The following is a 27,243-nucleotide window of genomic DNA, read 5'->3' as shown; positions in this document are numbered from 1 at the left end:
GGCTGGACCATGTGAGGAGCCCTGCAGGGAAGCAGCTCCCCAGGGACAATGACACTGACACCTGGGATCAGGGCACCTTGAGCCGGGCTGGTAAGGCCAGGACGGAGACTCAGAAAGTAACTGGGATTTTTAGGACCATGGAGAGCAACGGTGGAACTTAGGCCTGCGCGGGGGCGGCTCCCTGCTCACCCTGTGCCGCAGCTTCTGCTTCTGTGCACACACTCATGAGGCACGCTGGGGCTTCACTGGGGATATTACACATTGTTTTGTTCCTGTCGTTGGGGCAGGCTGTAATTGTGTAATTAGAAGCTTTTGACTGAAGCGTTTTGAAGCAGAGCAGAATAAAGGAGGTATGCCCCGGGATGAGGCAGAACTTTCTAAAAGTCCTCTTCTGCCCTCCATTTCCTCCCTTCCACTCTCCAAGCCTGACCTGGCTCTTGAGGAAGCTCTCCCTTCCCCAACAACTCCAGGCACTTTCCACTAGAAATCAAAAGGGCCTTTCCTGACTCACTCGACTCGTGCAGTGGTGTCCATTACCATGTTCAATGCAACAAAATCCAGGTCCAGAAGTCATTCCAGCCCTGAAGGCCCCTCCTGGGAAGGTGCTGAGAGTTCAGTTTGGGCTCAGTTGTGCTGCAGCACTCAGCAGTGCAGGGGCCTGAGAAGAGGGCAGCCCATCCCCACAAGGGAGGAGCCCCCCATAGCGCCCTGGGCTGCAGTCAGCTCTGTCCAGGATCACAGAGCCTCCTCCCCTCTGGAAAGACAGCCGATGATTTTACATTAGGGCAAATGTTTCACACTGCCTCGGAGTTTCCTGGGAGGTCCAACTCCACAGCCAGACGGTGAAGGCCTGCTGGACCCTACTTCTCTCGCCCTCTGAAGCCCACAGCATCCAGGCCATGCCTCTAAGTGAGAGGGTGTTCCAGGGGACTGAGGTGATGTTGAGGAAGTGGAGGGCAGTGTCAATCTGCTTCCCAGGGATGACCTGACCTTGGGCAGAGTGGCTGAGGTGAGGACTGGCACGTGGTCGAAGATGTTTACTGGTTCCTCCCAGCTTCCTCTCCTGCAAGCCTACCACCCACTCTCCACGCAGTAGCCAATGACTGTCCGCGAATGAAATGGATCCTGTCCCTCCAGCAGCTTCCCATCGTGTTCAGAATAACACTCACGTTCCTCCCCCGGCTCACAGGGCCTGTGAAGGGCTCCCTCCTGCCTGCCGCCTAAGGCCTCCCCTTTGCTCCTCACACTCCTGTCTGCTCCTGCAGTCTCTGTTCCAGAGGTGCTTTGCAGGGCATCACTCACTGGGGCCTTTGCGCACCAACCACTCCCTCCCCAGACCCCTGCACACAGGCGAGCGAGGACACTGTTCTGTTTTATTGTCTTCATGGCACTCACCTTTATCTGAGCTGGTCAGCAGGCTTAGTGGCTTATACTTTGTCTTTGCCTTAAGCTCCTAAAACAGGAACTCCCTAGGCGAGGAACAGCCTCCCTGCACCCTGGAGCTGCCTGACTCCCACACAAAGGGGGCAGGGAGAGGAGCCTGCCAGGAGCACGGTAGGGGCTTCTGGGGCTGCCAGAAGCTCTCCTCTCCCAGGCTGGCCCACCTCACCTTTGGCAATCGTTCCATTGTTGTAGCTCTGTTCTGAGTAGAGAGGAAGTGTCTTTCTTGTGCTGTAATTCGTGCTAAAGAGCTTGTCTTTGCTCTTTTTCTGATTTCAATTCTTTCTCTAGGCTTGAGCTGTTTCCCCAAAATGAACTTGAGTTAGTCCCAGTGGGAGATTTTCATGGAAGATCCACAACCCGATTCATTATCTAGGAAACGGAGAACTCTCTGAATTGCCACTTGAGCATCTAAACCCTTCGGCAAGGCTTCCGTCTCCCCCAGGGTCACCTACCCTTCCACAAAAAAAAGCAGAAACCAGGGAGAGAAAAGCCTGCAGGGACACACTGGTCACTTACACAGGAGAGAAGAAAGAGAGCTCTAGAACACTTAGGACCACAGAAGCAGAACACTTCCCTGATACAGAGATCTGAAGAAAGGAAGTTCAAAATTCGTTCTTTCTTTTTTTGAGACAGGGTCTAGCTCTGTCACCCCAGCTGGAGAGCAGTGGTGCAACCTCAGCTCACTGTAGCCTCAACCTCCTGGGCTCAAGTGATCCTGCTCTGGCTACCCAAGGTACGGGGATTACAGGCATGAGCCACTGCGCTGGCCAATTCATTCTGCTTTCTTTTTTCCTTTTCTTTTCTTTTTTTTTTGAGATGTGCTCTGTTGCCCAGGCTGGAGTGTGGAGTGCAGTGGAATGATCTCGGCTCACTGCAACCTCCGCCTCCTGGGTTCAAGCAATTCTCCTGCTTCAGCCTCCCGAGGAGCTGGGATTACAGTCACCTACCACCACACCTGGCTAATTTTTTATATTTTTAGTAGAGACAGGGTTTCACCATGTTGGCCAGGCTGGTGTCAAACTCCTGACCTCATGATTCGCCTGCCTCGTGATCGACCCACCTCGGTCTTCCAAAGTATTGGAATTACAGGTGTGAGCCACTGAGCCCAGCCTCATTCTGTGTTCTATATCCTGTGGCCAGGCTGACAATGGAGGATCCTGGAGGGAGGCCAGGAGTGAGCCTCAGTCTGAACCTGACTCCTCCCTTGTACCAGCTGAGTGGCCCGGGGGGCACTGCTGGAACCCCTGGGGTCTTCTTTGTCTTTGTGGGAATAAAGATGACTCTATCTCTTCTCTCGACATCAGGCTTTTAGCTTGGCATTTATACTATCTCAAAAAATCTGTAGGCCGGGCAGTGGCTGATGCCTGTAATCCCAGCAGTTTTGGAGGTCGAGATGGGTGGATCACTTGAGGCCAGAAGATTGTGACCAGCCTGGCCAACATGGCAAAAGCTTGTCGCTACTAAAAACACAAAAATTAGCTGGGTGTGTTAGTTTGCACCTGTAGGCCTAGCTACTCATGAGGCTGAGGCACAATAATTGTTTGAGCCTGGGAGGCAGAGGTTGCAGGCACAGAGACTGCGCCACTGGCACTCCAGCCTGGATGACAGAGTGAGACTGTTAAAAAAATCTATAGATGAACTGTGCATAACATTATATGATGGTCACATCAGCAAAGGATAGGTGAAAGGTGGCTTTCTGCTAGACACTGACAAAGTTGTTATTTTGGAAAGGGCTGGTCAAGGATGATAAAGGCTACAACCTGGGACCATGGTCTGAGAGTGGCCAGACCTCCTGGAGGCTAGCTGGACCACGTGAGGAGCCCTGTGAGGAGGGAGCGCCCTAGGAATAACACACTAAACCTGCAGGGGTGAATGCTGAAGCAGGATACTACCTGCCCCCAATTCTTCCCAGTCCGTCCTGAGCCACGCCCCAGCCTAGGCTTGCTGCAAGGCCCCTACCATTGCTCGTGCAGCTGGGAGAGCTGCAGCTGCAGGGCGCCGATCCTCCCGCCGAGCTCCTGCTGCAGCTTGTGGCTCCGCTCCTCGGCCCCCTGCCTTGCCTGCTCCAAGTGCTGCAACTTGGATGCAACGCCAGCAAGGGCACAAATGAAGCAAATCTTGTAAGGAAAGGATGACTTTTGCATACTTTTGCTGGCTGAACTTCTTTTTAAGATTAACACACAGTAAAATTAACTCTTGTGAGTTTTAACATGCAGAGTTTCAGCTCCACCACAATTAGGATACAGAACAGTTCCACCACTCCCCAAACTCCCAAGTGCTGCCCCTCTGGAGTCACACAGTCTCCCACCCCAGCCCCTGGCAACCACTCATCTGTTCTGCAACAATAAGGCTTTGGCTTTTTGAGAATGTAATAATAAATGTAATTATACTTTATATAACCTTGAGACTGGATTTTTCTCAGAATAATGTCTGAGATCAATCCAAGTTTCTGTGTATATTAACGGTTCATTCCTTTTGTTTTCTCCCTTTCATTCCTTTCTACGGCGGAGCTGTATTTCACCGCACAGATGTACCAGTTTGTTTATCCAATCACCTAGCGCAGAACATTGCGACTGCTTCTAGTATTTGGCAGTAGTGAGCAGAGCTGCTATAAACATGTGTGCTGGTTTTCGTGTAGACATAAGTTTCATTCCTATTTGGATCATATGGTAAGAGGATGTTCAGCTTTTTGAGAAACTGTTTTCCTAAGTGGTTGCGCCATTTTGCATTCCCACCAATAATGTATGAGAGATCCATTTGTTCTCCGTCCTCATCAACATTTGGTATTGCCATTAAAGAAACCGTAGCTGTTCTAACAGATGTGCGATGGGATTGTGTCGCTCTTTTCTCTTTTTCTTTTTCTTTTTTTTTTTGAGACAGCGTCTTGCTCTGTTGCCCAGTCTGGAGTGCAGTGGCATGATCTCGGCTCACTGCAACCTCTGCCTCCTGGGCTCAAACGATTCTTCTGCCTCAGCCTCCCGAATGCTGGGACTATAGGCTTGTGCCACAACACCTGGCTAATTGCTTTTGTATTTTTAGTAGAGATGGGGCTTCACTATGTTGGTCAGGCTGGATTTGAACTCCTGACCTTGTGATCCACCCACCTTGGCTTTCCAAAGTGCTGGGATTACAGGTGTGAGCCACTGTGCCTGGCCAAGTTTCATTTTCTGGCATATGGAATAGCTAGTTGCTCCAACATCATTTTTTTAGGACAGAGTCTCCCAGGCTGGTCTTAGACTCCTGACCTCCAGTGATCCTCCCACCTCAGCCTCCCAAAGTGCTGGAGTTATAGGCATGAGCCACTGTGCCCAGCCCCCAACATCATTTATTGACATGATTTATTGACAGGACTATCCTTTCCCACTGAACTACCTTGGCAACTTTGTAGAAAGAAGTTGGTCTTATTTGTCTGGGTTTATTTTTAAACTTTATCCTGATCCATTGCTGACCTGGTATTTAAATGTGATAGTGACAAGGAGTTCACAGTACAGTTCTAATGCACCAACAGGAGCATCTGATGCAGTGGCCAAAGGTTGATTAAAAGCTAGTCAACTTTTAATTTTAATTTTTAACTTTTAATTTTACTGCAGCCCCCACTTCTCCAAACCCTAAGCCCCTGGCTGCTGAGGTCTCCTGCTGGGGCTCATGGTGCTTCCGACACCATCCAAGACCAATACAGCCGCTGCCCTCACCTAGACCATTCTGCGGGGAAGAGGTGGGTTTAGCTGCATGAGGACAGAACCCATCCTTCCCAGAAGGGCACAGCCTTGGGGAACATTTCCATCTCTTGTGGGGGAACAGTGCCCAGGACCCTCAGTCCGTCATGTGGCCTCAACCCACTCATGGGCTGGGTTCCAAGGAGCCAGCAGCTCTCCTGGTTTTAAGTGCCATCATTTTCCTGTGCATTCTCAGGAGGCCAGCACCACCCTGGGAACAGGTTGCCTGCATCCTGAGGCCACCAGCAGAGCTCTGGGATATGGGACATCTGCATTCTCTTGGAAAAATGAAGCAGGCTGAGAAGTCACTTACAGGTGCCGTGGAATCTGCTCTGGCAGGAATTGGCCCTGACACAGCTCAGGGTGAAGTGAAACCATGGGGATGGGGAAGCATGCCACGTACCATTGCCTTTGTCCGAGCGCTGGGGGTGGCTGTTGACAGCACTGCGGACCCCGTGGGTGGCCCAGCGAGTGTGGGCAATGCCAAAGTGTGTCTCAGACTCCACTTTTAAGTCCATGCTGTCTTGTTCTAAATGAAAGGAAAATCAGTCTGCTGCACTTTAACAATAATCCTTCACTGGGGACTTGGTGGAGGCGACCTGGTGTCATCACACCGAGTCACATCACCTGCACCGACCGCACCTCCCCACCAGGTCCCACCCCAGGAATCTGGGCAGGCCCATGAACCACCTGTGCTGAGGACTATTTACTACTTCTCTGTAACTCAGCTCACTTCCTCACAGAAATAAACTTACTAAAGGAAAATTATTATATCCTACCACAAACAGAAAAGCAGTATCATTTGCCAGAATAATTAAAATAACTACTGCATGTAACTGTTAACACTTAAAAAAAAATTACCTGACCAGGCATGGTGGCTCACGTCTGTTACTGCAGCACTTTGGGATGCTGAGGCGGGCTGATCAGAAGGTCAGGAGATCGAGACCATCCTGGCTTCCATGGCGAAACCCGTCTCTACTAAAAATACAAAAAATTAGCCTGCTATGGTGGCAAGTGCCTGTAATCCCAGCTACTTAAGAGGCTGAGGCAGAAGAATTGCTTGAATCTGGGAGGCAGAGGTTGCAGTGAGCCAAGATGGCACCACTGCACTCCAGCCTGGGTGACAGAGAGAGACTCTTTCTCAAAAAAATAAAATAAAAAGCCCCCTGATAGAGTTTGATAAATGTTTATTTCTTATGGGCCTCATGCTAATAGCCAACATCTCATTTGCTTCTTATCAGTTCTACAAAGTAGGCCAGGTGGGATTATTGCTCCCAACTGACATTTGAGAAGAACCAGGGTCCTACAGCTAGCGGTTAGTAGGATTGGGAATCAAACCTTGACTTCAAGTTCAGTATTTCCTACAACCTTTTTTACATTTTTTGCATTGAAGGGCTCTTAAAAATCAAGCAGTCTGAATCCTTGCATGGTGCATGCTTGCATGTGGTGAAAGGAAAAGATTTCTTTAATGCACACAGTAAACTAATGACAGAGCTAGAACTAGGAGGCTTGTCTTTAGCATCCTCAGTCTAGGACCCCTTCCTTACAAGAGAGAAAGGAGCATAGAGAATGGGGATGGGAACAGAAAGTGGGGTTTTGGGTCTCCAGTAAAGACCTCATGCTCCTGGGTGGTGGTAGAACCACTGGGAAGCAACAAATCTTTCTCCCTCATTCCCAGACCCTGAGGAGCTTTTTATTCCTACAGAGAACTACTGTGAGGTGGTACAGCTGTGCACTCATCATCCAGCCCTGCTTCCCTGCCAAGTGACCAACCCCCTGGCCCAGGTGACAATGCACTGGGAGTTCCCTGCTGAGGAAGTCCCAGTGGATGAGACAGACATCTCCTTTGATGTGAAGAAGGGATTCACCATCCACAGGCCCCAGGGCCCCTTGGCTGGCTCCCTCTTCTGCTTGGCCAGCCTAGGCGGCATGAGGCAAATCTCTACCAAGTACATGCTGGTCAACATCAATTATGCATGGGTCTAGGGCTCTGGGTGGGCAGGGAAGGGGAGGAAATGGGGAGAGATACCTTTTTCAGGAACCTTCAGTTTCAGCTCTGTGGATTATGGAGCACTAAACAACATCAGCTTTCAATAATACTCCATGTAGTCAACCATGTTCTCCAGCCAGCCGATCAGCCATGGAGCCAGCCAGCACCAGCTCAGCCTTTCTATCCACTGACCTATTCACAATCAAGTCAAACTATTCCATGTATATATCCTCCATCACTCAATCATTCCATCATCCACCCATACTCCATTAATTTGTTATACCCATTCATACATCTACACACCCTCTATCAATTTAACCACCTCAACCATTCACCCTCTATCCATTCTACCCACGCATTCCATTCACCCATCTCTCCATCCCTCTACCTGCCATCAATTCAACAATTTGAACAATCAAGTCGACATGTTTGTCTCTAACTTCTCTATCCTCTTAACCGTGGCAGAGCCATCTTCCTCCCCCAAACCTGCCAACCAACCTTCAACAACATCAGTCCAACTAGGAGAAAACTTCAACGTGACCTGCAGAGTTCTGGGTGAGCCAGGGATTGCTATGGACTTTGGTTGGAGATATCCAGAGCAGAAGGTAAGCAGCAGGTAATGGAGGCTCTGTGTTTGTGGTGGAGAGCGTTGGGGCAGGGAGCTGGGAGGTGGGGATTAGTTAGGACCAAGAGTGATCATGGTGGGATGAAGCTACTGCTTGACTGGGAGTCTGATGAACCTGGATTCTGGTCCCAACTCTGATGCTGCTTCTCTGAGTGACCTGGGGCAAATCACTTCCCTTTTCTGGACCCCAGTTTCCTCATCTGTCAAACAGTAACTTCTCAGATTACTGTGTGAGAATGTATAATTTGTTCCTTTTTTAATTTAACCAAAAATGAGCACTTGCCACATGCCAGACACAGGAATAGGTACTAAGGTTATGAGGATGAGTCGAAGAGATGGGTTCTGGTGTTTGCAAGCTTATCATCTAAGCAGGGAGGAGGAAGTAGAATATGGACAAAAGCAACCACGTAGGCAATCCAAATGCTATAATGAGACTAAAACCGGGCAACGTGATAGGGTCTACTTAAGATATAGTTGTTAAGGAGTCATCTCTGAGGTGACATTCAAGCCGAGGCCAGACTGGCCTCAGCCACACGAAGATGGGGCTAGAGCAAATGCTCAGGCCCTGTGGCTGGGTGTGTGTGTGTAATAGGAGATGAACCAAATACCTTAGCAACTGTTTCCCTGGCATTTGCTGCGAGCTCAGACCTTCCCAGGTGGTGTTGGAGAGGTGGTGGTTCTTTCTTCTCAAAGAACTTACTCCCATGAAGTTCAAACATCTGGAGAACAGCTGTGCTAAAAGGTATGTTACTAACATAGAGGACCTTAGGAATGTGTAAAAGGACTTCCTGGAAGAGCTGGAATTTGATCAGAGCCCTGTGGAGGGGGAGGAGGACGATCTAGACCCATGGTGGCAGGAGAAAGGATAAGGGCGAACATATCACACCCACATGAGACCCAGAGACTCATCTGTCCCACCACTGCCTCCTGTGGAGAATGCAGGGGAGCGCATGGGCTCGGGAACTCAAGCATCGTTCTTGAGACTCCCAGGAGCCATCAGAGACGTCTGAGTAGTGAGCTGATCTCGTATGGGTCTTAGGGAAAGAGTGGGGCAGAAATTCCCATGAGGGGCTATCACCCAGCTGGAGACCATTTAAGAAAATTATAGGATGCGGAAACAAGGTGCTCTGCAAGCTGTGGCTTGATAAGATCACCTCTTTCAGTAGCTGTGAAAAGGAGGCCAGTGGAACCCAGTGAGGGTGCCCTGTTCCCTCTGAACTTAAAATGCTCTGGCTCCACTTCGCTCCAGTCATTTGTGTAGCCTGAGCTAGCACATGGCTACTTCTCGAGCTCATCTCTCTATTTTCTGCAGTGGCTGCAGAGATGTGATGAAGGTGAACTCCACAGAGGCTTTAGGAGGTAGAAAAGGTAAGGGATCATTCTCCCCACTTGTCAGAAGAGGAAACTGAGACCAAGAAGGGGAAACGAGCACACAGGTGGTTGGGAGACACTGGCTTGGCTTTACCAGGATTTCCCCAATGTTCTTCAAAATGATGGAATACCAGGAAGTTCCTTCCCACCCCACTTCCTCTTACAACCATTACCTGCCTTGGAGATTCAAAACATACATGTACATGTAACAGACTCCGTGGTCGGAGTCTCCCCAGTTTCACTTTGCTTTTCTCAATGTTTCCCAAACACTTTAGATAATGATATTATTCCCCTTCCTCTCCTTCAAGGAGGCAGCACCAATTAGCATCCCCACAGAAGCAGAGGGCCACAAAACTCACATTGGGAAGTGCTGCCCTGGAGTGAGTTACCTCTGGATACTCTTTGAGGAGGGGAGGGAACCCCAGCTTCCCTCCGCAGACTTAAGAAGCTTAAAGCTTTCACAAAGAGCCTGGCTTTTAAGGTGCTCTAACATCAAGCCGAAGTGTGACCTTGGGCAAGTCACTTCCCCTTTCCTCAGAGGGATAAACAGTACCTCTTACTTGACCCTGGTATGTGAGTCAGAGATGCACCTGATAGTCACTTTTTATCCCTTACCACTGGGCCAGCCACTCTACATCAGTGAGCAGGCCCACGTGGTACACTGGGAGGGCCAGGTACAGCAGGAGGCAGAGAGCACCTTGTATGTGGAGGAGACCTGGGACAGGGACACTGGTGTCTATACCTGCCGGGCCACCCACCTTAGGGCACTGGTTTGGCCACCACCCATGTCCACGTGACGCGAGGTCCTCGTGTCTCCTCTACCTCTTCCTAGCTCCCTCCCTGGCTGCAGGCATCTGGATACGGAGCAATAGGCAGAATCAGGGGTAGGTACCTGTGGAAACCTCAGTGTTTCTGACGCCAGTGAGGGGCCCCGCAGTGCAGAAGGCGCCTTCTCATTCATTCTTTGCACTCTCCCATTCCGTCACTCAGTTTTTGCCGCTCACTTGAACCTCAGCCTCACTCCAAGCCTTGGCCTATTCTGAAGGCCATCCTTCAATCCAGCCTTCACCCTAGCCCCAGGTCCCACATCCACAGTTGGGCAAAGCAAGGGCCAGTGGGTCTTTGGTACTTGAGAAGGGTGCCCAGAACCAGGAGTGGGCCACCCAGGCCCCAGGATTTATTCTTCAGAGATCCCCGCCACTGGCAGAAGTCCTCAGTAAAGACCCACCTTCCCTCTCCCAGAAAAACACAGAAGCCACGTAAACAAAGTGCTGCAGGTTCTTTTTAGTTTCCATACATTGTCTGCCCCAGAGTGAGGAGAAGGTGATCTCCTTCACATTCACCACAGGCTGCAGGAGGGAAGCCTGGCTCCCCACAACTTGGTCCTTCTCCAGCCATGCCCCTCTCAATTAAAACAATGCTTTCTAAAGTACATTCTGCAGCCTGACCTGTCTGTGAGGTGAGAGGTATGGGAGGAACAGACGCTTGGTCAAAGAGGTTTGGGAGATGCTGGATACTTAGCGCCCTTCTTGTAAGTTTGCAACACACATTGGCAAATGAAAGGTTCTGAGAAGTCACGCAGGTCGCTGATCTGTTTAGCTGTCCCCAAATAAGTTGGCAACCAATCATGCCCACTCTTGGACATTAGTCCAATAAACTAATGTATCTCAGCTGTGCTTTGCAAAAAGCTTTTCTCGAGGCTCCCAGGTGACCTGTCTGACCAGGGCTGAAGAATCAGCACAGCACAACCCTAGCCTCACCTCTTCCCCTGCTTGGCTGGGGAATGGAGAAACACAGTCACCTCTGAACTTCTAAAACTAGAAAAGGAAGGAGACCGTACTCAGGGGAATGCAGAAGGCAGTCTGGATGATGTCACTATAGAATGACTGATGAAAAATGCAGATTGACTGTTCTGACACTGGCTTAGGGCCTGGGCTGAAGGTGGGGACCTTGGGCAAGGCCCTTTGACTCCCGTGATCTGTTTGCCCTGTTCCCAATGAGGAATAGGAACCTGCTTCAAGGATCTTATGAGGACAGGGGAGGGAGGGATATGAAAAGCCTTTGATGCAAATGCTCTATGCAGGAGAGGAGTTATAATTATAGTCTCCAGTAGACCTGAAGCTTCCTGAGAAGAATCTGAATTCCACAGACTACCAGGGCTGGACGACCTGCTGAGGTTGGTTCTCTGGCCACACCTTGTCACCGATGGGGAGGCTGAGGGCCAGGTAGTAAAAGCCTGGGCCTGGGATCAGGGGCAGTAGGAGGAGGAGTTAAGGCAGAAAGCAGGAGTGAAAAAGAAATTAAGCAGGTGAGGGCCAGGGAGAGGAAGATTAAGTCAGGAAGATTACATCACAGACCTGACCTTCCCAGAGCCTGAGGAGAGAAACAGAGCAAAGGATGACAGATGAGATCTAGCTTTGACTCTGGGAGCTGCTCTGTGCCTCAGTTTCCCATATGTTCAGGGATGAGGTTCCAGCTCTGACAGATGAATGGATTCTGATCACCAAGCTGGCCCCTGGGCCCAGGCGGCACCACGACTGAAGGGCTAGGAGGGCTGAGGGGATGCACCTTGCCTGGTGAAGGAGGAGGAGCTCTGGCTACTGCCCCGGGTGTACCCGACTCTGGCCCAGGAACGGTGCCTCAGCTTGGGAGGCTGCCTGGCCCTGTCACCCTCAAGGGCCTTCAGAGACCCCTTCCCTGCCACTCACCTTTCCCACTCTGATTTGCAGGGTTTGTCCACATTCCCCTACTCTGGCCTTCAGACAATCCTAGAATGGGACACTGCAGTGACTAAGAGTCCTTTGACCAGTCCCCCCACCATGTTAGTGCAGGAGTACAGTGAGACTGTGAGCAGGCCAGTGCTGAGTTAGAACACCTACAGGAAGTTGAGAAGTCAGCCAGTTGGCAGCAGAGCTGACAAGCTGAGACCAGGGGCTGTCTCCTTTTTGTCAAATGGCCATCGTGTCGCAGGCTGCCTCTGGGAAAGCCTCGGAACTTCTCAGATTGGGACAGAGGCCGAGGGAAGGAGGAAAGGTCTTCTCTTGCTTATTCCCTGGGCCAACTCAAGGGAAGATGCTTCTTGGCGCCTCCAAAGCCTGACGGGTGATTCTGTGTAACCCAAGACCCCCTGGGCTCACTGGGCACACACCCTGGCTCCCCATCTCACTCCCCGCCTTGTTCCTTCCTGGAAAAGAACTGAGAGGCTCCTGCTGTCTTCTCCGGAAAAACCTTGGAAGAAGCTGTGACTTCAGATGTCGTGGTGGGCCCAGGCCCTGCACCCTATGTGGCGACAAAGGAGACCTCAGTGGGTGTGACAGGGGCCAGGGGGAAGGCAGGCGACGCATTGGCCCCGAGGACCCGGTACAACAGCTCCTCCTTCTCCTGCTGGAGCTGTTGTCGCAGCTGTGCCTCCTTCTCCAGGGCCTCACGCGTGAGAATTAGGTCTTCCGAGAGCTGCCTGTGGATGCAGACAGAGCCCAGGGTGAGCAGCTGCCACAGAGACCCACCCATTCCTCCAGGAAGCCTTCCTTAGATGGACCGGCAGCCTGCTGCAGGGCCCCCACCGCCCTCCTGGTTTGCCTGCACACAAGCGGCAATTCAATTGGTTGACCAAGGAGCTTGGGCCTCACAGACAGGCAGGCAGTGCTGAGCTGCTCCAAACCTCTGCTCCACTACTTAGCTGTACAATGCTGAACAAGTTATTCATTCTCCTTAAATTTTGCCTTCTCATTTATAAAATGGGAAGAAGAAGAATAGGACCCAGCTCTTAATTATGAGGATTAGATGAGAAAATAAATACAGTATTTAATAAATTATGTCTGACACATGACACTAGCTGTTATTTACTGAGCTCTAAGAACTGATTCATTCCACTTAGGCCTGGTGCACGATGAATTTCCTGTTTCCTCTTCCCCATATTGGGCTTTCCCACGGAGTCCACTCAGCCAGGACGGAGACAAACAGATACTAATCAAGGCATTGGGACTTTGGTTTCCGGGCAGAGCTGCTCCCTTGGGTTTCCCGACTGTCAGGGAAAGGAGGAGCCACATTCTTTAAATAGTTCCCGGGCCCATCTGCCAGTCATTCCTCAGGCCCCTCTAAGGCTCTCCCAACCGGAAATTTTGGCAAAAAGGGTGGAGACAGGAGGAAAAGAGGCAGGAAGACAGCTACCTTGACAGGACCACCTGGTTGCGGCTTCGGACATGGAGGTCCTCATTCTCCTGTTGCAGGGTTGTGATTTTTTCCTCCAATATCAGATTTTTCTCTTTCTGTAACAGATCACAATGAGCTCAGAAAGCTGCCAAACTCACACTGCATGATATGTGCTATCAGGTGCCTCTTATCTGTGGTCACTGAAAGCACCGATTCATTCTAAACTAGACGTTACATTTCATGGAGGCATATTTTTTAGCAAAAAATAAAACTAAAAAGTTAACAAACGGCTGCTGACTTTTTGCCACAGGAGAATGTTAAAAAAAATTACAGTCCTGACCATCTCATATCACCAAGAGTTCATGGAAGAAAGAATACTTTTTGTTCACCAAAAGTCAAAAGGATATGATCTATATAAATAAAATTAAGATTGTTATGTGTTTCCACAAAAATGGTTGAACAAAACCTACAGGGAATGTCTGAGATGATCTGATTAAAATAAAGCCCCGGGTCATGTCATGTGAACATGTGACCCAAGCCCCCAGGGCTCACTGGGCACCCACCCTGGCATCCCATCTCACTCTCACACACTTTCCTTCCTGAGAAAAGAACTGATGGTGATATGGGATGATAGTGCCTGTAAGATTTTTTTTTTTTTAACGTTTTCCTGTGGCAAAATTAAAAGTCAGCAGCTTTTGGTTAACTCCTTAGTTTTACTTTTTAAATTATAAGTTGTATGGCACACAGGGGCCAGCGAGACTTCTTCCGGAGCAACATAATCTCCGCTTAGATTCAACCCTAGGGTTTCTGAGGCTTCTGTCATCCTGTGACCTCAGTGCTACTGCCTTATATCACCAAAGCTACAGCAACGTCAGTAGCCACGAAAGGCACAGGACTCAGATGATAAGGAGCCACTGCCTGACCCAGCCTGGCCACAGACCGTGCTCAGTGGTCAGCACAGGTGGCAAGTCAAAGCTGGAGTGGACCAGGCTGGGGCCTCTGCAAACCATCTCCTCTCTGAATGCTTTATAAAGGAAATGCCCAGAAAGCAGGACCTGAGGCTGCATCCCCCAGCCACTCCCAGCCACAGACCACTGTTTCCATGAGGATCAGCCGCTTGTCCAGCTCATGAATACGCTCATTCTTCATCTCGATGACAAAGTGTAAGCTCTCCAGCTCCTGCTCCCAGAACTGGTTGGGGCTCCCATAATCCTAGTCAGGGACAGAGTGACCCCATTAGGCCAGTAGGCTACATCCCTCCTCCCCATTCTGCCAGCAACTCATTGTTGGACTTTCACAAGTCACCCACCTTCCTCTCTTAGCCCATGTTAAGTGCTTAATATGCTTTATCTCCATTTTTCCGAATAACACCTTTTGACACATGGTCTAGCCCCTTTACAGATGAGGAGACTGTGGTTCAGACAGGTTGAGTCACTTGTGCTAACTGGTAGGTTTGCTATATACACCTAGTGCTCTCTGAATCCAGAACGTGAGTACTTTGCTACTCCAGATGCTGCTCTCTGAGTCTTAATTCTCCCATCAGAGAAATGGGAACTCTTTTATTTCCAGGCCCTTGTGTAGGTAAGAGTGTCAGGTCGGAGGCTTGTCTTTGAAGAGGAGCTGGTCTTTCCTGTTGCCTGGCCCTGACCTCCCTGGAGATTCGAGGAGGAAAGACCCCCAGGGTGCTGCTACTTACCTGAATATGCTTCTTATAGTTTTGACTCAGAATGGACTCCTCCACCCTCTTCATCTTAGCCTGGAAAGCCTCCAGCTGAGAGGTCAGTCTGGCTATGGTCTCCTGGAGCAAGGAGTGGGACAGAGACAATCAAAGCTTGCCTCATAAAGGGTGTAGGTGAACTTCACCACATCCCAGAGGGAGAACAGTTTTGGGTTCTTCAATCTGTCTTTGATTTACCCTACACGACAATGCAAGATCAACATTCTTTGACCACCGCTTGAAATCTACAAGCCCTTACAGTGCAGAATTGCACGCCAAAAAGAGAAAGAAAGAAAGACAGACAGAAAGGAAGGAAGGAAGAAAGGAAGGAAGGAAAGAAAGAAAAGATAAGAAAAAAGAAAAGAAGGGAAGGGAAAATAAAAGAGAAAGAAAAGAAAAGAAGAGGGGAAGGGAGAGGGAGAGGGAGAGAGAGAGAAGCATACCAGCCCCATCTCTTGCTATAATGCCTTTAATGCCTCCCCATACTGTAGGGGACAATGTCCTGGTATAAAACGTCATTGTTAGTGTGGCATTCAAAACCTATCCAAACCAGGCTCAGTGAATTTTTCCAAGCTCACCTCTCCCTGCTCCTTCCATACATCCTCTCCTGCAGCCAAACATCACGACACTCCCCCAGCTGCAAGCTACATTCTTAGCTCCACAATGTTTCCCTGCCATGAACTTCCTCCACCTGAACCTTGACCACTACCATTAGAATAGAGCACAACCCCTTAAGTTGGCTCACCGGCTTGCACTCTGGCCCTTGCTCACCTCCTTAGCCTTAGTCCCCTCTCCCACTCAAACCCATACCCCTGGCATCCTGGACATCTTTCAGTTCTTCAGGTACCCCATATTTTTCCTTTTTCCTCTATGTCTTTGAACACATTGCTTTTTTTCTGCCTGGGGCAGCCTTCCTACCTGTCTTTACCAAAGAATTCCAACCCATCCTTCAGATTCCAGCTTAGATCTCACTCTCTCTAGGAAATCTCTCCTGTATAGCCACATTGAGTCAGATGCTTCCCTTCATGCTTCCACAGGTCCCTGTACATCCACCCATGAAGCTAATCACACTGTGACACCTGGCCCATGTCTTTCCAAGATCTTCCCAACAGTCCTTGGAAAAACAGACCCATCTCCATCTCAAACCCAGTCCTCTTGAGCTGATAGCCTGGTTACCACATCCAGGGGCCTGGATACACAAAAGACAATCACTTCAGCCCCTCACTCCTAGGCGCAGGTAGTCAGTTTTGGCTGCCTTGGGACTCCATGCTGCTTTCCCACTGGTTCTCCCTGACCCTCACCAGAGACTGACACGACCCAGCCCCACTCACCTGCTGGGCAGCACTGGCCTCCTGGAAAGAGTGGGCGAGTGCTTCTTTCTCTTGTTCATATGAGGCCCGGAGGACTGTAGAGGAAGGAGAACTCCATAAGCTCAGATATTTCTCCCCAAAGCCCTCTGGCAGGCCCCTTGATGGCCAGAAAGGTCCAGATGATCACCTGGGGTCCACAGAGGCCAGGAGTCTGGGCATGGTCTTATTCATCCTTCTATCTCCTAGGCTTGCTTGGGGGCTGTGCCAGAAATGTACTAGGTATTTAATAAAAACTCATGGAAATTGAAATAAAGTATATGCTGGGAGGAACCCTATCAGATTAGGTTCCTCACCTCACTAAGGCTAAGATCCAAAGATCTTGCAGCAAGCATGTTCACCTAAGGCCACCTCAGGCCATGGAAAATGTACAGGACAATGCTTTGTAAACTGGATTAGCCAAATCACAAAATCATTAAATCCTGAGTTGTCAAAGCAAAGCACAAAACTGTGGTAACTACATTAGATATGTGGCTAGGAAATCCATCTGGTCATGGTTCTGCTTCTCCAAAACTAAGAGACCTTGAGAAGATCACATCAAATATCTAAAAGTCCTGTTGCCTCAACTGTGAAACGGGATCAATAAGCTGAGTCTGATTGTCTCAAAGGGGTCATCTGAGAATCACATGAGAAGAATGTGCAAGGGCTTTGCAGACAGGGCAGTGCTGTACAGAGATGAAATTATCATCATTCCCCAAATCAATACAGTTGTATGTATCATCCCACCTCCTTCATAAAGTTCCTTTTGGAAAATTCCAACCTTGTCTCAGCTAAAAAAGGACAATAGGGAACTGACAATCAATGGTCAGAATGAGAAATAGAAATGAAGGGAGAGGAAAGTTTAATACAGCCAAAGGGCCAGGTATATGGCAGTGATGAAGGAAATAATGTTCAAGGCTGGGCATGGTGGCTCATGCCTGTTATCCCAGCACTTTAGGAGGCTCAGGTGGGAGGATCACCTGAGGTCAGGAGTTCGAGACCAGCCTGGCCAACATGGCAAAACTCCGTCTCTACTAAAAATACAAAAATTAGCCAGGTGTGGTGGTGCAAGCCTGTAGTCTCAGCTACTTGGAAGACTGAGACAGGAGAATGGCCTGAGCCCGGGAGGCAGAAGTTGCAGTGAGCCAAGATCATGCCACTGCATTCCAATCTGGGTGACAGACTCTGTCTCCGAAAAGAAAAAGAAAAAAGAAAAAAATAATGTTCAGCAATGTAACTGTGGTAGAGTAGTAAAAAAAATTGATAATAATAATCTTATAGAAATTACAGCCTTAACTTTTTAAAATTATTGGCCTAATTTGTTAATTTGTCTACCAAGACAGGTTCTGGTTTCAGCTAAGATGAAGGAAGCACACTCCATCCAGTTTTTCCCACTAAATATAGCTATGAAATGTGGACAGAATGAATTCTGCAGTTATTTGCAGACTGAAAAGTAAATGGTAGCAGCAGACTGAGCAGGAAGACCAGAATTTGAAGTACCACTGACCCAACAGATTTAAACAAACCCAGAATCTCATGTATTTCAATATTTAAAATGTCCAGGATACAACTCCAAATTTGTCAGCAAACAATACAAAATTACTCAGCATAAAAAGAAGCTGGAACCCCTCCACCCCTCGAGAAAAGATATTCAACAGATGCCTACACTGAGATGCTATAGATGTAGGAATTATTAGCAGAGTTTCTATGGTAACCAGTATAAAAAGACTCCAAGAAGTGTGGGTGTACTGCCACTGACAGAAAGAAGGAAAAAAAAATGGAATGAGATAAAAAGAAAGTAAGAGTGAATCCACTCTTAGGAATAATAGAAAAATAGAAAGTCTTAGCAAACGGAGTTATTAAGAAGAACCAAAGGGAAATTTTAGAATGAAAAAGTACAATAAGTGAAACAAAAACTCACTAGGTGGCAGAATGGGATGACATAAGAAAGAGCCAGTGAACTTCAAGATAGATTAATAAAAATTATCAAATCTGGACAACAGAGAGGAAAAAAAGATTAGAAAAAAAATAAGTAGAGCTTCAGAGACCTGTAAGATAATGCTCAAATATCTAACATTTCTATCATCACAGTAAAAGAATAAGAGGAAAAAGGGTGCAGTACAAAAAATAATAATTTTGAAGAAAGAATGATTGAATACTCCACAAACTTGCCAAAACATAAACCTACAGATTAAAGAAGATCACTGACCTCCAAAGTAAGCTCAAAGAAATCCACACCCAGACACGTCATTTCCAAAAGCTAATGACAAAAAAAAAAAGATGTGGAATGGAACCAGATAAAAATGGTACACTACATATAGGTAATGACAGCTTGAATAACTGTGTGTTTCTCATCAGAAATCTTAGAGACTAGAAGATTAAAATTTAAAAACTGCTGGAAAATACAAAACCAGAACAATAAGCCCAGAATCCCATATCCTGTGAAAATATTCTTCAGGAAGGAAGACTAAATCAAGACTCTCAGATGAAGGAAACTTATAATTTATCACCAGCAAACCTGCTCTAAAAGAATTGCTAAAGGAAATTCTTCAAATGAAACCAGAGGGAAACTTGAAACTTCAAGAACGTAGGAAGAGTAAAAGAATGGGTAAAGATCTAGGTAAATATAATAGACTATTCTTCTTAAGTTCTTTAAAATATGATGGATGATTAAATGCAAAAATCATGACCTTGTCTGATGGGGAATTAGATGTAAGTAGATGTAATATATGAGATAAATATAACAAAAACGGGGGAGAACAGATGGACCTACATGATGGTAAGCTTTCTGCATTTCATTTGATGTGGTAAAATAGCACTTCTCGGCCAGGCGTAATGGCTCACACCTGTAATCCCAGTACTTTGGGAGGCCAAGGTGGGCAGATCACTTGAGGTCTGGAGTTTGAGACCAGACTGGCCAACATGGCAAAACCTGGTCTCTACTAAAAATAAAAAAATTAGGCCTGCTGGCAGGCGCCTGTAATCCCAGCTACTTGGGAGGCTGAGGCAGGAGAATTGCTTGAATCCAGGAGGCGGAGGTTGCAATGAGCCGAGCTCATGCCATTGCACTCCAGCCTGGGTAACAGTGAGATTCCATCTCAAAAAAAAAAAAAGAAGCAATTCTAAGTAGATTGTTAAGTATATTGTAATTCTTAGAGTAACCATTAAAAAAAATACACAGATACAGTAAGAAAGATAATAAATAAGTTAAAATGGAATACTAAAAAATGTTCAAATACTCCAAAAGAAAGCAGGAAAGGGAAAACAGAGATCAGTGAGAACAAACAGGAAACACATCCTAAAATAGTAGACCTCAACCCAACATTATCAATAACAACATTAAATCAAACGGCTTAAACATACCAAATAAAACAGTGTGTCAGAAAGAATTTTTAAAAACCCACCTGATGGGATAATTTATATCCAAACCTCAGCATCATGTGCTATACCCATGTAACAAACCTGGATGTGTGACCCTGAATCTAAAATTAAAGTTGAAATTTTAAAAAACCACCCACCAACCATGTGCTATTTACAAAAAACCCACTTTAATGCTCACCTGATGGCATCATTCATGCCCCAAACCTCAGCATCAGGTATTATGCCCATGTAACAAACCTGCATGTGTGCCCCGAATCTAAAATTAAAGTCTAAATATAAAAAAAAAAACACCCACCAACTATGTGCTATTTACAAGAAACCCACTTTAAATATGTGTCGTAGGTAGGTTAAAAATAAAAGGGTGGAAAAAGAAACACAAATCAAAAGAAAGTCATAGTAGCTATATTATTTTCAGATAAATAGCTGAAAGGAGATACAGACAAATATACATTATAATTGGAGACTTCAACACTCCTCAGCATTTCACATAAAACAGAGAGAAAATGAGCAAGAATATGGAACTGAATCCTACCATCAAACAAACGTGATCTAATTGATTTATTTCTAAAATACTTAACCCAACAATAGTAGAATATACATTCTTTTCAAGTATACATGAAACAAGATAGATCATACCCTGAGTCATAAAACAAACCTTAACAAACTATAAAAGCAGCAGAATACAAACTATGCTCTCTGACTGTAATGACATCAAACTGGAAATCAAATAACAGAAAGAGAACCAGAAAACCTCCCAACACTTGAAAATACACTTCTATGTATTCAATGCCAGAGAGGAAGTCTCAAGGAAAGTAAGACTGAAAATATTTTGAACTCAACAAAATGAAAGTAAAAAACATCAATTTGTGGGATGCAGGTAAAGCAGAGTTTAGGAGAAAATTTATAACTTTAAATGTTTATATTAGAAAAGGAGAAAGGTCTCAAATCAATAATCTAAGCTGAAGAAATCAGGAAAAGGGGTTAGGGCCAGTGGCTCACATCTGTAATCCCAGTGCTTTGAGAGGCTGAGTCAGGAGGCCAGGAATTTGAGACCAGCCTGGGTTACATAGAGAGACCCGCCTCCACTAAAAACTTAAAAATTAGCTGGCTAGTTGTGGTGGGGTACCTATAGGCTCAACTACTCCAGAGGCTGAAGTGGGAAGATTGCTTGAGTCCAGGAGTTTGAGGCAGCAGTGAGCTACGGTCATGACACTGTACTCCAGCCTGGGAGACAGAGCAAGACCCTGGAAAAAAAAGAAAAGAAAAGAAAAAAAAGAGAAAAGAGAAAAGGAATCAGAAAAAGAAGACCTAACCAAACATAAAGCAAGCACACAGAAGGAAGGAAATAAAAATAACAGAAACCAGTGAGACAGAAATGGTAAAATAACGGGGGTAGGGTGGGGAAATGAATGAAACCAAAAGCTGGTTCTTTGAAATAATTAATAGAATGATAACCTCAAGCAATACTAACAAAGAAAAAAGACAACACACAAATGACCAATATCAGGAAAGAAATGTCACTACAAACATGGAAGCAGGTATATGAAATGATATTAAGGGAATATGCTGAACAATCCTATGCACCTAGATTCAACAACTTAGATGAAATGTACCAAGTCATCAAAACAACAACAACAACAAAAAGACCGAAACTCACCCAAGGTAAAATATACAACCTGAAATGCCTATGACTATTAAAAATAAATTGAATTTGTAGTTAAACACTTTGAAAGAAATGCCTAAGCACAGATTATTTCACTGGAAAATTCTGTTAAACATTTTAAAATGATACAACAGCAATTCTGTATAATCTCTCCCAGAAAGAGAAGATGAAGGGACATAATTACATGGGGCACACTTTATCCTGATACTAAAACCAGATAGTGTAAGAAAACTACAGACCAATATTCCTGAAGAACATAGACACGAACGTCCTCAGTAAAACATTAGAGAATCAAATTCAGCCAGCAGTACCTAAAAAGAGTAATACAACACGACCAAGTGGAGCTTATGCCAGGAATGTGAGGTTAGTTCAATGCAGTCAGCCCTCTGTATTTGCAGGTTTTGCATTCTCAGATTCAACCAAGCGTGGATAAAAAAAAATTTGAAAAAATAAAAATTAACAATACAACAATAAAATGTAATACAAATAAAAATACAGTCTAACAACTATTCACATAACTTTTACATTGTATTAGGTATTATAAGGAATCTAGAGATGATTTAAAATGTATGGAAGGATATACATAGGTTATATGCAAGTAATATGCCATTTTATATAAGGGACTGGAGCATTTGCAGATTTTGGTATCCAAAGTGGGTCCTAGAATCAATTCCCCCTGGAGACCTAGGGATAACTATATTTGAAAACTCAAACTAATGTATATTAACAGTCTAAAGAAAAACCAGGCCAGGTGTGGTGGCTCACACCTGCAAGCCCAGCACTTTGGGAGGGTAAGGCCAGTGGTTTGCTTGAACCCAGGAATTCAAGACCAGGCTGGGCAACATAGCAAAAACCCATTTGTACAAAAAAAAAAAAAAATAGCTAGGCATGGTGATGTGCACTGTAGTCTCAAGTACTTGGGAGGCTGTGGTAGGAGGATCACCTGAGCCCTGGAGGTCAAGGCTGCAGTGAACCAAGATCACACCACTGCACTCCAGCCTGGGCCTCAGAGTCATCCTGTTGGAAAGAAAAGAAAAGAAAAAAAAAGAAGAAGGCAGGAGAGGAGAGGGAATGAAACAGGAAGAAAGAAGAAAGAGAGAGAGAGAGGAAAAAAAGGAAATAAAGATAGACCACGTGATTGTACGGCTCTTACATCTAAATACAAAACCATAAGGTTTTAGAAAAAAACAGTGAAGAAAGTCTTTGTTGCCTGGGGTTTAGCAAAGAGTTAATAGACATGACACAAGAAGTATAATCAAAGAAAAAGAATAAATTGAACTTTATCAAAATTAAAAGCTTGGTTTCGTGAAAGATATTATTAAGAGAATGAAAAAAAATAACCCCACTGACTAGGACAAAATATGTGCAAATACAAAGAACTCTTGTCACAAATATATAAAGATCTCTCAAACTCCACAGTAAGGATAAGTGAATTAATTTAAATGAAAAAAAAGACCTGAACACACGTTTGACCAAAGAGGATATGTAGACAGCAAATAAGCACATGAGTCGTTATTGAAATGTAAATTAAACATATAAGATATTACTGCATACCTATTAGAAAAACTAAAATAAAAAAAACAGTGACAAGTATTGGCAAGAAGTAGGAACAGTATAACTCATACATCACTGATGGTAATATACAATGGTGGTCACTCTGGTGAAGCTAAACATCATTTATCATATGACCTATCCCAATCCCGTTTATTCACCCAAGACAAATGAAACTTATGTCCACACAAAGCCTGTACACAAATGTTAGAACACTCTATTCATAATTACCTCAAATGTCCTGCAACAGTGAATGAGTAAAACAATGGAATATAACTCCACAATGAAAAGGATGAATTATTGAGAAATGTAACAATTGGAATAAATGCCAAAGGCATTGCGATGAGTGAAGGAAGTCAATATAAGAAAGTCATATTGTAGGCCGGGCCCAGTGGCTCACGCCTGTAATCCCAGCACTTTGGGAGGCGGAGGCAGGTGGATCACGAGGTCAGGAGTTTGAGACCAGCCTGACCAACGTGGTGAAACCCTGTCTCTACTAAAATACAAAAATTAGCTGGACATAGTGGTATGCATCTGTAATCCCAGCTACTCAGGAGGATGAGGCAGGAGAATTGCTTAAACCTGGGAGGCAGAGGTTGCAGTGAGCCAATATTGTGCCACTGCACTTCAGCCTGGGTGACAGAGGGAGACTCCATCTCAAAAAAAAAAAAAAATCACATTGTATTATTTCATGTATGTAATAACCTCAGACAGACAAAGCTATAGAGATGGAGAACAGCTCAGTAGTTTCCAGGGTTGGGGTGGGAGGAGGATGTGAATACAAGGGTAGTTTGAGACTGCTTTTTAGGGGTGATAGAACTGTTTTGTATCCTGATTGTGGTGATGGTTACAAGAATCTATACATGCATTAGAATTTATGAAAATGCACAGCCCCTCAAAAATAGTCAATTTTACTATATGATAATTTAAAAAATAAAAGAAAAAAAGACAACAAAGGATCATGAAATGTGGAAAACCACCACTAGTCTCTCGTGGTTATCTGAGTACCTCTGCCCATACAAATAAAACCTCATGGATTTCCACCATGCTATGCCTTCATTCATTCATTGTAGACTTATGTAGCACTTAATATGTGCCAAGCAATTTAAAAATAACTATAAAAGTATTCTGACTGATGGGAAGAACTCAAGACAGGCAATCTCTTCTCCCCTGGGTTTTACAGTAGGAGATTTTTCTTATTAATATATTTATAACACTAAAATAATATCAAAGCAATGCTTGGAGAATAAAATTGTTTTCCCATAAAGTGTTGTGAGGTACAGAAGGTAGATTTTAGAAATAGAGAAACTGAACAGATATTCAAGGAGGTTGAGTGATAGCTCCAGTTCAGCAGGGTATGGTATTATTAAAACACAATTCTTTGGCTGGGCGCGGTGGCTCACGTCTGTAATCCTAGCACTTTGAGAGGCCAAGGCGAGTGGATCATGAGGTCAGGAGATCGAGACCAGCATGGCCAACATGGTGAAACCCCATCTCTACTAAAAGTACAAAAATTAGCCAGGCATGATGGCGGGTGCCTGTAATCACAGCTACTTGGGGGGCCGAGGCAGAAGAATCGCTTGAACCTGGGAGGTAGAAGTTGCAGTGAGCCAAGATCATGCCACAGTACTCACTCCAGCCTGGGTGAAAGAGCCAGACTCCGTTTCAAAAAAGAAAAAACAAAACAACCCCCACCCCGACACACACATACGCACAAAACCATAATTCTTCAATTTCCGGACAAAGACTTTAATTCCATTTCACAATATTTGCAATAATGTGTGCTAATGTTGAAATATGTTTCAAGACTCTTAAAATCATTCAGACCTCTGTTCTAGTTACTCCATTTGGGTAAATCTAAGGACATAATGTGTAATATGGGCAACATCTTTTATGCCAAAGCTGTTTTAAGATCTAGTGGTCAAGACTCACAAGATATAAGGAAAGCCATGTACTTTATGGTCTTGCCTTTATAAACATTTTAGTAGCAGCATAATTACTTGGAAACATATTTGATACAATGGTAAATGAAAAGGATATGATATAAACTTTTACATATAAAATATTCATAACTATGTGCCCATGTGCTTTTTGTTTGTTTTTAGATGAGTCTTTCTCTGTCGCCCAGACTGGAGTGCAGCGGTGCGATCTCAGTTCACTGTAACCTCTGCCTGCCAGGTTCAAGCAATTTTCCTGCCTCAGTCTCCCAAGTAGCTGGGATTACAGGTGTATGCCACCATGATTGGCTAATTTTTATATTTTTTGTAAAGATGGGGTTTCACCCTGTTGGGCAGGCTGGTCTTGAATGCCTGACCTCGTGATCTGTCCGCCTTGGCTTCTCAAAGTGCTGGGATTACAGGCGTGAGCTACTGTGCCCAGCCACAAGCATGTTTTAAGAAGATAAATAATTCTGGGGAAAGATCATGCAAATACTGACGATGAAAGGAAAAATCAGTAGAGCATTTTCAAGGTTAATTTCAATAACATCAATAACATACATAACCTTCTCCAAAGAAGATACACAAGTGACCAAGAAGTACTTGAAAAGATGCTCAACAGAATTAGGCATTAGGGAAATGCAAATCACAGCCACAATTCAATACCACTTGACATGCACTATGGTAGCAACAAAAGTAATAATGGAAAATTACAAGTGTTGACAAGAATGTGGCACCATTGGAACTCTAGTGCATTGCTGATGGGAACATAGAGTGATATAGGCCCGTGGAAAACAGTTTGGCTGTTTCTCAAAAAGTTAAGCACAGAATTATCGTATGACCCAGCAATTCTTCTGGGTGTACGCCCAGGGGGATCTGAAAACAGCTGTTTGAGTAGGTGCTTGTACTAGTGGCACTGTTCACAGTGGCTAAATGGTGGAGGCAGCCCAGGTGTTCACTGATGATGAAAGGGTAAATAGAGCGTGGTGTGTCTGCACAATGGCAAATTACCCAGCCATAAAAAGAAACAAAGTGTAGATGCATGCTGCAACACGGATGAGCCCTGGAAACATTCCAAGGTGAAAACACTCCAACGTGAAAGAAGTCAGATGTGGATGATCATACAGGTTGTACAATTTATATGCATGTTCAGAATGGACGAGGTCATAGAGACAGAGAGTGGATTGGTGGTTGCCAGGGGCTAGTGGTAAGATAAGAAGTGACTGCTTAGGCCAGGCATGATTGCTCATGCCAGCAATCCCAGCACTTTGGGAGGCTGAGGTGGGCAAATCACTTGAGCCCAGGAATCTGAGACCCTCCTGAGAAACATGGCAAAACCCCATCTCTACAAAAAATATATAAAAATTAGCCAAGAATGATGGCAAGTGCCTGTAGCTACTCAGAAGGCTGAGGTGGGAGGATTGTTTGAGCCCAAGAGGTGGAGGTTGCAGTGAGTGAAGATCATGCCACCACACGCCAGCCTGGGCAACAGAGCAAACCCTGTCTAAAAAAAAAAAAAAAAAAAAAGAAGTGACGGCTTGGTGGGTGCAGAGTTTCCTTTTGGAGTGGTGGCACTGTGAATGTACTAAACGTCTCTAATGGTAAATCTTATGCCTAGTTTACCAAAATAAAAAATATATATACATAAACTTTGCCACACCTGTTTTACTAGGATGTTATTCTAAAGCTAAAATCATGAAGGTGACAGAGATTCTACAAAATGGGGTTCATTATGTAAGTATCATTGCTGCTGTAAACAATGACAAAAATCTTGAAATTATCTAAATGCCTAACAAAGGGACTCAGTTAAATGAACAAGGGTACACACTGGAATGCTATGTAGTTACTAAAACTCATGTTATAGAAGAGTTTAATGACTGGATGCTAATGCAACTTAAAGTGAAAAAAATAATTTCCCTCTCCTCCCCAAAGTGTGTGTGTACAGATATATATTCTATGCATATATATAGAAAAAGAAATGGCAGGAATCTATATCAAAGGGGAAACAGTGGCTAACTCTGGGTGGAATTATGATTTGAATTTTTTCAATAAAATTAGTGCTAAGAATTATTGCTAAGTATCTTGTACTGTTCTAAATTCTATCTCTGTCTATCTATCATTGAATTGTTTAATTCTTACAAAGATCCTATTAGGGAGGTAAAGTATCTTCTTCAAGGTTACAGAGCTGGTAAGCAGTGCAGCTAAAGTTTGGACCCAGGGGCTGGAGCTCTAGAGAATGAGATCTATCTATCTATCCATCCTTCCATCCATCTATCTATTACCTATCTAACATATATTTATTTATTTTTAATAGTGACAGCATCTTGCTATATTGCACAGGTTGGTCTTGA

The 27,243-nt window shown here is 45.3% G+C and overlaps 1 protein-coding gene and 1 long non-coding RNA gene across 2 annotated transcripts in view; both read right to left on the bottom strand.

Annotated features, from left to right (window-relative positions):
* Positions 1 to 335: 335 nt before the first annotated feature.
* On the bottom strand, positions 336 to 4,350 carry LOC116531435. Its single transcript, XR_004260423.1, has 2 exons — positions 3,403 to 4,350; positions 336 to 1,738 (listed from the first exon to the last, which is right to left on the bottom strand). It is a non-coding gene; the product is annotated as an uncharacterized LOC116531435 (long non-coding RNA).
* Positions 4,351 to 10,405: 6,055 nt separating this feature from the next.
* The window catches only part of CCDC69 (coiled-coil domain containing 69), a 50,539-nt gene continuing 33,701 nt past the window's right edge, over positions 10,406 to 27,243 (bottom strand). Inside the window, exons 5-9 of the mRNA XM_032250156.1 lie at positions 16,346 to 16,419; positions 14,994 to 15,095; positions 14,390 to 14,509; positions 13,316 to 13,413; positions 10,406 to 12,602 (exon numbers count right to left, since the gene is read on the bottom strand). Coding sequence (XP_032106047.1) covers positions 12,425 to 12,602; positions 13,316 to 13,413; positions 14,390 to 14,509; positions 14,994 to 15,095; positions 16,346 to 16,419 — 572 coding nt within the window. The 3' untranslated portion in view covers positions 10,406 to 12,424. The remainder of the gene's footprint in view (positions 12,603 to 13,315; positions 13,414 to 14,389; positions 14,510 to 14,993; positions 15,096 to 16,345; positions 16,420 to 27,243) is intronic.

The sequence above is a fragment of the Sapajus apella genome, unplaced genomic scaffold (assembly GCF_009761245.1).
Source record: "Sapajus apella isolate SASKATOON/1434 unplaced genomic scaffold, GSC_monkey_1.0 scaffold71, whole genome shotgun sequence".
Classification (NCBI taxonomy): Eukaryota; Metazoa; Chordata; class Mammalia; order Primates; family Cebidae; genus Sapajus; species Sapajus apella.
This window is presented reverse-complemented; position numbering and strand designations above follow the sequence as displayed.